General features: G+C 39.3%; 1 protein-coding gene across 1 annotated transcript in view; it reads left to right on the top strand.

The window, feature by feature from the left end:
- The window catches only part of Phka2 (phosphorylase kinase regulatory subunit alpha 2), a 78,857-nt gene that overhangs the window by 9,023 nt on the left and 57,451 nt on the right, over positions 1-12,383 (top strand). The window contains exon 3 of the mRNA XM_028772683.1: positions 10,782-10,940. Within this exon, the coding sequence (XP_028628516.1) occupies positions 10,782-10,940 (159 nt within the window). The remainder of the gene's footprint in view (positions 1-10,781; positions 10,941-12,383) is intronic.

The raw sequence follows: 12,383 nt of genomic DNA, 5'->3' as shown, positions 1-12,383 counted from the left end.
CATACCTCTGGTCTGTTAGGTAAAGTAAGAGGCAGCTATATGCAACAACTCTGTGTCTGTCTGTCTGTTTGTCTCTTGCTCCTTCTCCCTCTAGCACAATGAATGAATTTAATGAGTTTTGAGAATTTTGTGATAGGGGTTTTCCACTTTTCCTTGTTTTCTTTACCAGCATGTATAATAAGTCGTGTATTTTCAGCATTTTTTCTAGTCCCTTCTTAGTATTTGAACTATACTTTCCTCCCTCAGAACTGAGCAAGACAGACATCCATGCACATGCACACAGAGTGTCCTAAGCCAAAGGGAAAAATGCCAAAGATCGATTGTCGTGAAGGCTCCAACATCCTCTGGGAAAGGGAATTGATAATTTTGCAGTCAAGAAAGTCTCCACAGAGAAGAGAGCATGAGAATGTGTATAGGCCCAAAAGTTCCAGGATTACCCAGTGGATTTGAGGGGAGCTAAAGAGTAAATGTCAGGTGATTGAAAGAGCTAACATGTGGCCTCCTCTTTCTCTCTGGAGGCTGTTGGCCACCAGCCTGAGGTGACAAAGGGGGCAGAGGTGGAAGGTAACATTTGGATATCAGTGAGTAGGATGGAATGACCTACAGAGACTGCTGCAGGGAGATGAGGCTACTTTGTTTCAGGGATAGGATATATAAGGGCTTTGGGGGATACAGGTGGAAAGGACTAATTGGCCATAATATCAAGCAAGTGGGAAGGGCTGACTGGCTATAATATAGTACCTAATTATGATGCAGGTAGGGAGCCAGAGGAGTATGTGTATGCTGAGTTATGTAGCCTTGCAGAGAGCTCTGTAAAGGTCATTTTTCAGACAAGGCCAGCTAGCTATGTTCAGGAACACTCTCCAGACAAAGACAGGCAGTGACAGGGAAGCCCCACTAACAAAGAGAGTCCCCATTTTGTGCCAAGCTCAGAAAGCCATCTGGTCATGGGGGACTGCTACCTTAATAATGTGGTTCCCTAACATCTCCCTCTGTTTTATTTTATAATGGAGAGGTGTCATCATGGACTTCAAATGCCTTATAATCTGTATCAGAGGATCCAGGGCCTTATAGTGGACTGTAACTTGGTTGGTGGTAATTCTAGAAATGGTGGTAATCTGTTGTCAGAGAAATTGTATAAGGTAGGGAGGAGCAAGCATCAGAATAAAACATAGCACAAGGGCTAATGAGGGATAACTGCCAAGAAAACAAGGGGTTATTAAAGGAACTTAATTGTTCAGTGGGGTTAAAACTTTGAGAGCAGGTCTTTACCGAGTTTTTGAGGGTTTTAACATTGGTCTCAACAACATTTGATTCATTCACATAAAAGCAACATTCTTCCCTCAATATCAAGCAAGTTCCCCCATGTTCAGCAGTTATTAGATCTAGTGCTCCCCTGTGTTCAAGCATAACCCCAGGAGAGAGTTCATCTGTTGCTGGAGGGATTCAAGGCTATCAGTTGTAGATGCTATCACATGATCAAGATTGTCTCAAAAGTCTCCAGCCAGGTGATGTGTCTGGACGATCCAAGGGAGATGGCAAGTCCCTATTCCTGCTAGCAAGGGGATGAATGTCTGTCTGATTTTTAGCAGTAGTGTTCCTCCTCTTCCTCAAAGAGATAAACCTGTGGAATAATCACAACGGTGCAAAATCCTGACAGGGGGATGTTTATTCAGGGGATTATCTTTCCTTTACACCACAGAAAGAAAGAAAGGGGGTGATAGACAAGTCAAGCTGGTGACAGTCTCATTGGGAGCACTTTGATGGTCTGTGGGTGTAGGCCTAGAAGATAGAGGGATAGAGTAGATATTTGATCAAAAGGGAAAAGTCATGAAGGTCCGGACAAGCATCATGTCTTTGGTTGGCATTTTCACGGAAGTATTTGTGGGCACTGAAGCAAGCAGTGGGTGGGTGCTAGAGACACAAAAGTTACAAAGGCATTTGGGTGTGTGGTGAATGGGAATAAGTCAGCAACATTGAATGTATTGACTCCAGCATGCTATTGATTTTATTTGTTCCTTCCCTTTTGTTTCCTGTAATACAATGTTATGATGAATTTATATGGGCTTAGCTGTGAGTTCAAGTAGTCAATAGATATGAAGGTCAGCAGAAGGGTTGGAATCAAAGGGAGCATAAAGTTTATGTATCACCCCGTTTTTCACCATTCATTCCAAGGTTCCCCAATGTTTATCCAAATGTGGTTAACATTAAGATCTTTAGAGTGGGATATATCTGTAGGATGGGATCTTCCATGCTTCCCTATTTCTAACTTACAGGACCAATAGGGGCAACTTCCATAGGTATTAACATCCTTAAAATATGATGGCTTAGATTGTCAGAAAGAAAAGCAAGCAAAGGAAGGAAAAGGAGGCAACCAGTCCTCAAGTAGGGAGTGGTCAGGCAAAAGTACTACTATCCTTTTGAGGAGATACAAACTCTGCATGTTCTGGAAGTTGCTGTTGGGACTCCAATAACACGAGTTTGGAGTAGCAATATAAGTGATTTCAACTCTGTCTGTAGACACTGGAGAATTTTGAGTAGGGTAACAAAATCAATATTTTTAGATCTTTCTGTGACTACCCTTTATGGAGGTTGGATCATAAGGAACTAGTAGTATAAGCAGGGACAACACCTGAATAGGTAGAAGAAAAAGAATGTGTATTCTCCATGCCATATGTTGACATTCATCTATGTGACCTCACTCAGTGGAATTCAGACTATTATAGGTTAGTTTGTTGATGTTACTCTCTGCCTTGCTGTTGGCTCAGTCTTGCATTAACATTGAGGAAATTGTGCTGCATTTTATTGAGGCCCTCTTACTGATCTCACCTTGCTTCAACATATCATCAAATAAAGTTTTTACAGTATCTAGTTCAGTATGTAGACATTTATTGTTGTATTTGTCAAGATTTTTTTCTGTTGCAGATGACAAAAACTCACCTCAAATAGCCTTATAACACAAATGAGAGTATATTGCTCAAATACTTAAAAATTGCAGGAAGTTGTTCTGGATTCAGGTATGGCTGGCTTCAGGAGCTCAAGGGATAAAATTTTACATTGCATGGCTTTCTTTCTCTTATCAGTCTTAGATTAGCTATCTCTGTCACTAGGACATATTGGGAAACTTAAACGTTATAAAAGGATTATTTTGACCCTAGTTTCAGAAATTTCAACCCTGTAGTCATAGCCCCATTGCTGTCGGCCTATAACAGCATAGTGCATCATGGGAGGAACAAATAGTAGTGGAGCTGTTCACCTCATGGCTAAGAATCAAGAAAAAAGGGGAGAGGTGCTCATATCCTAATATCTCCTAAGATCCTAACCTCAAGGACCTAACTTCCGTTCACTAAACGCCACCTTCTAAAGGTTCTACCTTCTCACAGTAATGCCACAGATGATGATTTTGTTTCTGTGATTTAAAAAAAAACTGGCTAAAAGCAACTAAGGGAGAAACCATTTTATTTTAGGTCACAAAGCCAGGTTACAGTCTATGATAATATGGAGGTAAGTCAAAGTAGCAAGATCTTGGAATTCTTAGTCACATCACATCCATGGTAAAGAACAGAGAAAACAGCTCATGAGCCCCTGCCTAGGGAAGGATGTATCTACAGACTAACCCAGTGTAGACAGTCTCTCACTAAGATTTTCTTCCCTGCTAATTCTAGATTGTGGTAACTTTACAAGGATAACCATCACAATTTGGAACTGAGTTTGTCAGTATGGGCCTCCTAATTCTGGAAGCTACTATGTATGAGGAAGGGAATGGGAGTTGTAGGGAATCTAACCCAGGGCTGTATGTATGCTAAGGAGGTGTTCTACTACTCTGCCACACCCTGCCCTTCTTCTTTTAAGACAATGTTAGTGCTTTGTGGTATTGGCACTCCCACAATTAGTTGGTTGCTGTTAAAAGCTAACTGTTTTACAGTGACGTTTTCTTATACATAATTATGAGAGCAGACTATGTCTCTGGGTCACAGGGTAGCTGCTGGAATAGGGAGCAATTTGGAAGAGAAGGGAGGCTCTGTGTAAAGATTTGTGGGGATCCTGAGGGTGGGAGTATATGTGTAAAGGGAGCTGAGTCATTTCAAATGTGGGAGTGATGGGTAATAAAATTAGTTCAGCAAGCTTTATTAAACACAGGAGCCCAATAAATAAATCCTTGTTGAATTCCATCTAGTTTTGTTTAGTCTTTTGTCCAAGTTCATAAGTGTTCTGCAGTTCTAGTGTTAGCTCAGCATCCATATTACAGACCTTTCCTGCCCCTCCCTTCACTCACATAGCCTCTGAGGAACAGAGTATGTCACTGTTTCAGCATCTCTGTTCTTTTATGTTGTTAAACTCTATTCCAACCTTGCCTTTTGAGAATCATTGCGAGATTGCCAGTACCCAAGAAGACTGTGTAAACATTGTTTCTTAACTTGGGTGAAGACTTTATCCTGTCTTTTACCAGAACAAAAACATAGTGTTGAATATGTTTTAAGAGTACATATACCAATCTAGGTAGTCATGTACCCTGGCTTCTTTGGTCACTCTCCAGCATTGTACCCTGACCCCCCAGTTAAATTTCCTGCCTCTTCAACCTCAGCTTCTGACCTGCAAAGGTACTAGTTTACCTGTCTCAAATCTGAGTTGAGCAATAAGCTGTATCTTACATTCGAAGCAGCTCCCTGCTTTCTTATAGTTCTACTTCTAAAGCCAAACCTAATGTTCCCAGTTGAATCATTCCCATAGTTCATACTACGCATGTCTGACTGGCTTCTTCAGGGTCCTAGAAACTCAACAGAAGAGCATGCATGCTAATGAAACAATCTCTAATCAATGGTAAGCATCTAATATTAGCTGGGCATATTATAGGTATTTGTAGAAATAGTATATGTACTTTAAGTACCTTTGGAAAATATTTCATTCTATAAGTCAGTAAAGCCAGCACATTCATTCAGCACCTATCTAAATAGGTCAGGGTTTCACTAGAGCAGTAAACTTTATCTTTAGGATGCCTATAGTACATGATTGAAGTATAAGATTGCATCAGAAAGCTAACCAGTGTGCATGGTCAGAATATTCAATATAGTTGAGAAGTCAAACTGGTCTGCCAGTATGAGATTTCAATTGCAGTCCATTTTTGCCTGTTGTTTTGTCCATTGTTGTTTAAAAGAGCTTTCCCTTCTCCTATGGACTATTTTTAGATCTTTGTCAAGACTCAGTTTGCTATATTCCCCATGGTCTTTTTTTTCTGAAGTCTAATCTGTTCCATCCATTTATCTGTTCCTCTACCTTTTGTTAGATTCACACATATTTAGGTGATTGTTACACCTTTATGGAGAATTGACTGTTGTGGGTAGTTGTCTGTCTGCCCCACTGCCATGAGACTGGACAATATTTTAGATACAAGCTGCTTAGTATCCTGGGTTCCTAGAAGAAAATAGTGAAATCACATTTGACTAAGGGTAGACACAAAACATCTATGAGAAAGAAATATTTGGCATTTAGAAGCCAGTGAAATTTTGGTACTGTTTATTACCAGAGCATAGGGGGTCAAGCCCTGGGGTTAATGCAGTCTAAACCTTTGAGCTTTGTTCTTTTTTCTCAAACTTCATTTCAAAAGAAATGGAAAATGTAAACGAGGCACATAAATGACTTGGTGCAAGGCTGGGCATTCTTTATGCAAGGTACACAGAGTTTGATGTAGTAAAGCAGAGAAAGATTTCTATGAGTGAGCATAACTGCCTGTGAACACAAAGCTTGGGGGCTGTGGCTGAGGCAAGACTATGCTGAGCTCTAGACCATCTCCAGCTACAAAGTGAGACTCTGGCTCATTTTTTTAAAGTTAGTAGTATTGTCAGTAATGATAAAAGGGAGTACCCCCAGACTTTCTTTATAAATTACAATAGTGGTTACATGGTACTCACTGTGAATTCTTCTCCTGGCAATGTATCTTTATCTATTACCTCAAATTATACATAAAAAAGAAGTAATATGAATAAATGCTGTTTCTTTCATTAACATTAAACAGTTATTTTTCACATATACCAGAACTATTCCAAAGTGCTTAATACATATTAATTTATTTAATCCTCACACAAAGCCTCATGAGGTAGAGGTGTTGGTATATTCCCCAGTTTACAGAGAGATACTGAACTCATTTATTCAAGGTCACATCTATTTTGTGGTAGAGTTTTTGAACAGACTGTCTAGATCCTGTGCTCTTAACTTGATACATGGAAAGTTAATAATGCCTCATTGAAAAGTAATGGGAAGTTAGCTAATGGAAGAGCAAATCCGTTGCTCCTCCCAAAAGACAGAGAAGTAAAATAAACCTAAGAGTGGCAATGCAGTACCACTTTACACCCACTAAACTGACATGAAGTTGAAAATGTTAAAAAGTTATTTACAGGAGGATTATTTATTTTAAAAATACGTATACATAGAACCTGTCGATAGCCATTATTCTTTTTAGAGTTACTTGCAAGTATTATACTGAATGTTGAGATACAGAGCTGAAATCGGTTGTTTTTAAGATGTTAGCATGCTAGCTGTGAATTAAATTGATGTTGAAACAACAATCATTCTGAACATCAAGCAAAAGCCAATATTATAAGATTTGTGCTTTTTACTCTCTAAATGTTAAATGAAGGCTTAACCCCAAAGTATCTATGTACATCAGTAGGTAGAGTCTTTACTAAGGTGATTCTGATTCAAGGTAAATTATGCCACAACAGTGGATCCTGATTATAGATTTGATCTGGAAAGTAACCTGCAAATTCATGCATGAAATCTTTAGGAAGCACTGTTGTGTGGCTGTCTTTAGATTATTGAGGGCTTCTCCTTCAAGTCCCTTCACTTTTATTGTTGTTTTGTGTATATGCTGAAACCATTATCCCCATTGAAAGGGAACTGGGGTGGAGACCTCTAGGATGTCATCAAATTGTGATGATGAAGCCCATTTGAATAGAATTCATTACTGTTTAAAAGACAAAAAACCCACTGTTGAAAACATTTGCTATAAGGACTTTACTGCTGTACTTTTGTAGTGGTAATAAAATCCCTGAACTGTAAATGGATATCATAAGGGTAGATCCCTGGATGCATTATTGAGTGTATCTACCATAAAATAGTTTGCAGCTCCAAGCTGTTAAGTTTGAGTTATTTCAGATGATCACAGGGGAATCTCATCAGGTTCTGTTGAATGAGCAATGCCGGGTGAGTAGTGATCCTATGATTCCTGTCATTAAAAACTGACACCCTCAAAAAAGTCTCTGTGTGAGCAAGAATTTATACCAAAGCATATGTATATGTATCACTTTATATATGTACTTAATGTATGATAGCCAGTTTAATAGCACAAAGAAAAAAGGAAAAATAATACAGGGTTGTTACCTGGGGTTGACAGGATTGGACTAGGTTTATCCAATTGGTAACGTGAGCAGTAAGCAGCACACCAAAAAGAGAAGGGGAAAAGCTAATACAGCCATATGAATCTAGCTACATATTTCTATGTTGTTACATGAGGGTTTAGTTATAATAAAGTAGTTTTTATTTGACATTAGATTTTTCATACAATATATTCTGATTTTTCTTTCCTCTCCCCCAACTCCTCCCAGGTCCTCCCCACCTCCCCAACACCCAAATTTAACAGAAAGGCAGTATATAGTTAAAATGATCATATCACAAACATAAGCCTGACCTAGACAAATCTATCCCCCGTCTCCTTGTAATATGTATTTGTCTGTGTCTGGCAGATTGATGTCAAATACCCCCACATTTCAAACCAGTGTCATACAGAGAGCCCATACCTCTAAAGAAATGGACCCATTTTGGGTTGCTCACAGGACTCAATGGTGGAAATGCAGATGATATGGGACAGACCATCCCCAAGTAGGGAAAGAATGTAAAGACAAAACTTCTAGAACATCTTTATTAGAAAGGACAACAGAACCTGATACAACAGAGTATCTGCAAGTCTATGAACATCTCAGGTTTTTATGAGACACACTGAATGGAAATTCCCAAATGTCATTGCATAATGCATCATGTTTTATAGATTTAAAGCAGTGAGCAAATCAGAAAGTATTATTTTTGTTGAGTGCAGTAATACTCCAATTTTCCATGGATTCTATGTCTAGTTTTGACTGTGAGGATCTCCTAAAACATCCAGCCTGTTTCTCTGTATTTGAACGAGTGGCACAGACAATCTAGCCTTAGATGAAGATGAACTAAGGTGGGGATTAACGAAGCAGAATAAAAGACATGACATTCAGTCAACAGGACAGTGACATTTTATAATCTAAACCACACTTGGCACTGTGTAACCTGTCACTCCTTAGACTCAAGGTTAGTGGGCATGTCAGGAAGAGGTTCATTTCTTACTTAGAGGATCTGATGCCTTCCTGTCACAAGCTAACCCAACAGGCCTCAGAACAGATAAAACTGCATATGCTCTGCATATAATGTTGGTGATTCTAAAACATAGTGTTTCTTTTAGAATCAGCAATCCACTATTGAAATAATACTTGCACTTTCAGCCCTTGAAGACTTTTGCTATCATTGGCTTTAAAGCCATTAGAGTTGTCAGCTGGAGAACTATTTTAGTGCATTGAATGTTGTTGCTCTTGCAGGTAATATCTGTCAAGTTTTAGATATTTTCATATAAGGTATAAATTGGTTAAAAGAGAAAGCCAAATATTTAATTTCTTGGGTGGGACCTTGTGAAGCACTGCTAATATGTGTGTGTGTGTGTGTGTGTGTGTGTGTGTGTGTGTATATTTTTTTTTTTACCTAATACTTAGGCAGTATCCTTTCAGAATTACCCATTAGAATTTTTCATGAACCTTCCTATAAATGATCTAGTATCCTCTGAATAATAGTTATTGTTGTTTTGTTTTATGCTTCAGTTGAACCACAGGCCTCATGTGCATGCCTGGCAGTGTACTTCTGAGCTGTCCATTTCGTTTAACTTGCTCTTCTGTACTGGCTGGTTTTGTGTGTCATCTTGACACAAGCTATAGTCATCACAGAGTAAGCAGCCTCGGCTGAGGAAATGCCTCCATGCTGTAAGGCATTTTCTCAATTAGTGACCAGTGGTGGAGGGCCCAGCCTATTGTGGGTGGTCCTGGATTTTATAAGAAAGCAGGCTGAGCAAGCCAGTAAGCAGCACCGCTCCATTGCCTCTGCATCAGGTCCTGTCTCCAGGTTCCAGCCCTGCTTGAGTTCCTGTCCTGACTTCCTCTGTTGATGGACTATGATCTGGATCTGTAACTTGAATAAACCTTCCTTTCCCAACTTGTCATGGTATTTTTGTTGAAACAATAGAAACTCTAAGACACATACCAATATCAAGCGAAGACCCCAGACCTCTAAAGACATAGATCCATTTGGGTGGCTCACAAAAACCAGTGGGTAGGAGCACAGGTAATATATTAAACTGATAAGTAAGGCATGTTTTTTTAAGATGGCAAGGTTCTAATTGTAAAAGTTTATTTTATTACATACATATTTCTTTGTATATTTTCAGAAGTCAGCTGACTTCATGTGACTCATTTCTTAACCACTTTATTTGTGGGCTCAGAGTATTTTTTTTTGTTAGGGTTGGCTTTAAAAATACTGGACTGGGAGGACTGTCTGGTCTGGTCCAGTGAGAGAAGCACCTAACCCTCGAGAGACTTGAGGCCCCAGGGAGTGGTGAGGTCCAGTGGGAGTGTGTTTTGGGGGGGACATCCTCTTGGAGACAGCAGAGAAGGAATGGAATGAGGAACTGTCAGAGGGTGAGCCAGGAGGGGGATAACGACTGTAGTATAAAAAAATATTAAAGAATAATAATACAATAATTGGGCTGGGCGTATAGCTCAGTGATAGAATGTTTGCCTAATATGTATGATGCTCTGGGTTGAATCCCTAGTACCCCCAAATATAAACAGCTTCATTGACATATAATTTAGTTACTATACAATTAGTTTTTTTGTGTAATCATGAGTTTGTACATCTTTTGCCACAATTAACTTTAATCTCTTTCTTTTTTATAAAGAAAAGAAAAAACCAGGCTGGAGAGATGTCTTAGTGGTTAAGAGCCCTTGTTGTTGTAGAGGACCCAGGTTCTGTTCCTAGCACCCATATTATTTAAAACCACATGAAACTCCAGTTCTAGGGAATTTAGCATTCTCTTCTGACCTCTGTGGGTACTAGGCATATACATACACACATGTATATGCATATATGCAGGTGAAATATTCATATACATAAAATAAAATAATTTTTAAAAAAGAAAGGGAAATGTTTTATTCATTCATTAGTTGATAGATACTTGTTTCTACTTTTTCTCATTTATGAATAATGCTGCTACAAACATTTGTGTATAACTTTTCATGGGAAGGTCCAAACATTTTGTTGATTCTACTGCCTTTGTAGAACAGATCAGTGGTATCATAGCTAATGAAGGTTCCCATACACCCTTCTGTGTAGCATCTTCTGTTTAGATGTGTGAAGTATCTGGATTGCAGACATGGTAGCTGAAGTCCAGACAGGCTTGGTAGCTTTTCTGCACATATAGAGTTAGGAGGTGGATCAGGGCCCTGAATCTAGCTGTCTTACTCCCATGTTCAGTGCTTTACCAACATGAAGACCAAACAGACCTGAAGCTTGTACGACACAGACCAGTAAAGCCTAGTAGACCTTTTTTTGTTTGGTGTTTTTTCTCTTTTATCCATTATAACAGTGTGGTCTGGTCTGAAGGTGAAAGCTTTATGAAGGATGATGCTAAGCATTTTTGTTGTTTTTTTTTCTAATAGAACCCAGTCACTGGCCTGTTATCAGCCAGCCATGACCAGAAAGATGCTTGGGTACGGGACAACATCTATAGCATATTGGCTGTTTGGGGCCTGGGCATGGCCTACCGCAAGAATGCTGACCGTGATGAGGATAAAGCCAAGGCCTATGAGCTGGAACAGGTAATAGTGACTGACACCAGTGTCTTGTTTGCTCAGTACCTCTTCTTGAACTAGAGAACACATGAGGAAATCATTGTATGTGTAGAACAGTTAAGGTGCAGGCCCATCCTTCATTTCTGCTACAAAATGCTCCGTGAAGGCATTGGGATGGTTGAAACCACATCTTTATCTTTGTGTTTGAGATAAGATAATGATAAAATCATTAATGATATCAAATGGGAAACATCCAAATTTCTACCCTCAACATGTTAATATGCCTAAGTAGTTACATTTTTCTTATATATGTATAAAATATTGTAAATTAATGTGATTGTTTATGAAAAGTTGATGTATGGCCATCTACCACATGTACCAACTCCTCCCGTTGGTTACCAAATGGAAAAAAAGAAAGAAAAACAGCTGATGTATTAGAGCTGTATATCCCAAAGCATGTGCTTTTCAGAGTGGTAACATTCCAAAGAATATTTATCTTAATGTTGTTGCCACTGCTTAAAGCAAGTTTGAAATTTCCTTTAAAAATGCCTTTCTGTTATGAAATATAATGGGGCAAGGGAGTACCTGGTGGGCCCCTGCCAAGATATCCCCCTGAGAAATTACTCCATGCAGCAGATCTGGTATAAGGGAGTTTATTTAGAAAAAGGTAGGGGCATGAGGATCTGGAGAAAGGGGGAAAGGGGTGGAGGCAGACAACCAGACAGATAGATAGACCAGACAGGGGCAGAGCCATAAGGGCAGAAAAGAGGATGGACACAGAGAAAAGCAGAAAGGGGGACGACACTTGGGAACAGAGAGAGAGCTGGGGTGGCAAGCAGAGCAATCTCTTTATATGCCACCTGCACCTGGTGGTGGCAGGTAGTGGTAGCAGGTGATGACATAAGCCATTGCTAGGTCCCTGGGAGGAGCATAGTGGAATTACCTGTAAGCTAACACTTTCTAGTTTGCATCATTCTATGAAATCAGTTTTATTAATTCATATTCATCCTTTATATTTGAGCCAAATTGGTATTATTTGATTTTTGTGCTTGTGTTATTTGCCATATAACTCAATGAAGGTATTTTATTAAGGTTTCCAAAGTCAGAGGATGGATGTTAACTCAGTGGTAAAATGCTTGTCTGGCATGCTAGAGCCCCAGTACAGGAAAAATTAATTTCCAAAATCAGAAATCATGATACCTAATAAGACAGTTACTATGGTAAATATTCTACTCTGAGCATGGGAGCTATTTTAAAATGTTTTGAGTAATCGTGTTCAGGTAAGTGATAGGTTATTTCTTCACAGCTGGTGAAATGAACCAATTCAAGTCAGATTAGATTATATTAAAGGCAGGTTTATTGGGAAGCTGCTCTTGAGTGAGTTCACTGGCCCCAAGGATTGAGGCCAGGAGACTTGCCATAGGGAAAAGGGGGCAGAGAAAAGAGAGAAAGAGAGCACACAGAGAAGAG

The sequence above is a fragment of the Grammomys surdaster genome, unplaced genomic scaffold (assembly GCF_004785775.1).
Source record: "Grammomys surdaster isolate TR1022 unplaced genomic scaffold, NIH_TR_1.0 217, whole genome shotgun sequence".
Taxonomy (NCBI): domain Eukaryota; kingdom Metazoa; phylum Chordata; class Mammalia; order Rodentia; family Muridae; genus Grammomys; species Grammomys surdaster.
Note: the sequence above shows the minus strand (reverse complement) of the source record. Positions and strands in the feature narration are given on the sequence as shown.